The 3,038-nt window shown below is 40.5% G+C and overlaps 1 protein-coding gene across 2 annotated transcripts; it reads right to left on the bottom strand.

Annotated features, from left to right (window-relative positions):
• Window positions 1-246: 246 nt before the first annotated feature.
• Window positions 247-1,853, bottom strand: LOC143788434 (dynein light chain Tctex-type 5-A-like). 2 transcript variants are annotated; one of them, XM_077278106.1, is made up of 2 exons: window positions 1,718-1,853; window positions 247-968 (listed from the first exon to the last, which is right to left on the bottom strand). In XM_077278106.1, the coding sequence occupies exon 2, from the start codon at window positions 959-961 to the stop codon at window positions 389-391; it is 573 nt and encodes a 190-aa protein (XP_077134221.1). In that variant the 5' UTR covers window positions 962-968; window positions 1,718-1,853; the 3' UTR covers window positions 247-388. The 2 variants fall into 2 exon arrangements, with proteins under 2 accessions (XP_077134221.1, XP_077134222.1); XM_077278107.1 differs by having other exon boundaries at window positions 1,661-1,796.
• Between the last annotated feature and the right edge of the window lie 1,185 nt (window positions 1,854-3,038).

Raw genomic sequence — 3,038 nt, forward strand, 5'->3', positions numbered from 1 at the left:
TATTAGTGCTTTCCGTTTTTTTTTTTCACCGATAGCACTTGTGCATATGATATTGTTTGGGGCTTTTTACATGTCCAATTTTTTATGGGACAGTTTACATGTCCGAGTGGTCCTTGGAAAATTTTAGACACATGTCAGATTTTGATTCAAGCGTCGGATCAAAGTCATATATTCAAGTCTACGGGTCTGTGGACAAATCGGACCGCACTCAGATGCCATCCGAGTGCTGGTTGATTTTCATGACCACTATATAGGAGAAGGTGGAGAAACTTTTTCTTTCCTTTCGCTTCTTGTACAAGAAAAACTGATGCCACTTTGATCACACTCTGATTAGAACAAATGGTCCGTTTTTCTTGTACGTGGAAAATACTGATGTCTGAATGAACCCTTACTCATAATATCCGGCATACACAATGCAGAGTGCAAAGAGAGACTGGTTCCGGAACAGATATTCCGCATATGTATCAGAGTTTGGACTCCACACACTCCTGCTGCAGCAGTACATGGTTCCCCCCGATACTGGACCTAGCACTACATAGCAGACAAGCTTGTACCTCTCATACCCAAGGTCCCTCACAGCTGATTTCACTAGCTCTGCAAGCTCCATTGCTCTTCTCTGGCTTTCTGTGGCCTCATAAGCACAATCTCGCAGCTCTACATCTAAAATAGACTTTATTACTTTTGTTGCTTCTTCCGAAGAAAAGATTCTACTAGGCCGTGGGTGCAGGTCAAAATCTGGATCCAAAGAGCTGTATTCCACAACTTTGTGCTTTGATTGCCTACTGGATTTAGCATTATCCTGAGTAACAATTTTCCTTCTCATCCCGGATTCCTGGCACCTTGGGCAGCTGGTGAGCAGAGGGGTCACTGCTAGTGATCTCAAGGCTTCACTGTCGCTCCTCTTTGGATGCAGTTTTGGCTTAGTATAAATCCAGCGTTTTAGGTCACTTTCATGATCCATTTCTCAACTGTAAAATAAGATTTCAAAGAACTTACTCACATTATTAAAACTGCTCTCAACAAGGCTGCTTAGTAGATTTCATAGTCAATAACATTATCTCAATTGGCAATTAAGTCATTTGGGTGTTAAAAAAGAAACGACTGGAGACATAGTCAACTATATCTTGGTGGCCACCTCAACTAGGCATATACAGCCAAAAATGATGTACGACCAAGCACACTGTGACCCCCATCTGTATCATTCTAATCAATGGCCCCAATGATGCACCCCCCCAAATGCCTTTTTTTCAGGGGTTGGGACATAAACCTCAACTGAGTCACTGATCGCAGTGGCAAACACTTTGTGAACGGAGCATTAAAGATCATTCTAGATCAGAAGAATTAGGCTTTCAGGATAGAATATCAGTGAGCTCTGTAGATTTTTTTTGGTTGTGTCTGTAGTTTTCACACCCAGAACACATTTCCATCAGTGGGCGACGATCACGTTGTACCACAGCTGAATAAATCATGACCATAAATAATGAGCGTAGAGCCGTATATTAGGATAATCTGCGTGCTTGTATGACCTTATCCAATCCCTAAACCTTTAGCCATCAGCGATGTAATGATTACTGATATATGATCCTCCGATACAAACATCATTCACGCTACACATAACACCAACCATACAGATGTGCATACGGTTTACAATTTCACATACCGATCTAATTGTCTTCCCCAAAAAATAATGTCTCCTCTTCGGGTGCCTTGACGTTACCTTCTGCTCCTCAATTTATAGTAAAGTCCCAAAATCTTGAGCCACCAGAGCGCTCTGTCATTGCAGTCGATCTTTCTTCTTCTTCTGCGTATGGTTTACTCCGGTGTTTATCCACAGTCCTTCTTTGTTGTCCTCATCAGTCCTTGACGTTCTCTGGTACTCTTACTCCAAGCTAGAAATAAATAAAGCTGCCCACTCCCACAACTGGATGCTATTCCAGCATTATGATGTTGCCATGAGACCCGGCGCCCTTCCTCCTCTTCTCTACATATATTGTAGTCCTGTTAGTCTACGAGGCTCGAAACACACAGTCATGAGGACCCTTAAAATAAAGCTTCACGTCCTACACAAAATCTCTTTCCGCCCCCATCCTATGCATTCAGTAAACACAGTTACCATTTATTCCCACACGGCCTCATTTACAAGGCGCTTTACGAGACCATTTATTGTACCCAGTCTGGTTCACATTGGCAAAGCCTGCAGCTGTCAGTCTGGGCAGACATTGTAATTAAGGGAGAGAAATGCTGGAAGGAACGCCATGGGTTTGTAAGCTTATTTACATCTTCACACGTAGGGGGATATTTCTGCACAAATTCACACGTACCATTGTCGCCATTGTTTTCAGTTAAAAAAAAATAAAAAATTGTGTGCGTGCTTTTCTAAACGCATTTATTGTAACCTTTATTTTGTTCCTTATTTTTAATTAAATTAATGTTTTATTACATGCATTTTTTCCTCCTACAGGAAAAAAAATACCATTGTGGAAGAAGAAAAAAAAAAAAAAAAGCTAGACCATACTGCATTTTCTTTTACAAAATGCAGGAATAAAAAAAAAAAGCACAAGTGAAAAATAAACACCTGAAAAAAAAAAATACACTAAAGTAAGATGTGCTTGATTTATAAATGGTGCATACTTCCTAGTAGATTAGGTGCCTTGTGTGCTGTGCGTGCCCAGAAAATCAGATCAATACCAGTCATGGGCTGATGTGGGTTTGCACTAGAATTTATGTCACTGTCAGGCCATGTGTGGACTCGCACCCTTCTTCTGAGCTCAACTCACTTTCTAGAAAGCCATGAACAGCTGAGAAACCTCCAAAAAGTTGCAAACAACGGCATAGATATAGTCTTTGTAATAATTTGCAACTTTTTGTATGCCAGAAAACCTAATAACTCCCCCCTCAGTGTGTGTACTGCGTTTCATTATTATTTTTTGTAATCTGGCTGTAGCCTTTTATGACCAAATATATACAGAAAAAAAAATTGTGATAAAAAGACAAACAAACAAACACTGCATAAGTAATGAGGCGCACACAGATAAAAA

The sequence above is a fragment of the Ranitomeya variabilis genome, chromosome 8 (assembly GCF_051348905.1).
Source record: "Ranitomeya variabilis isolate aRanVar5 chromosome 8, aRanVar5.hap1, whole genome shotgun sequence".
In the NCBI taxonomy this organism is placed as follows: Eukaryota; Metazoa; Chordata; class Amphibia; order Anura; family Dendrobatidae; genus Ranitomeya; species Ranitomeya variabilis.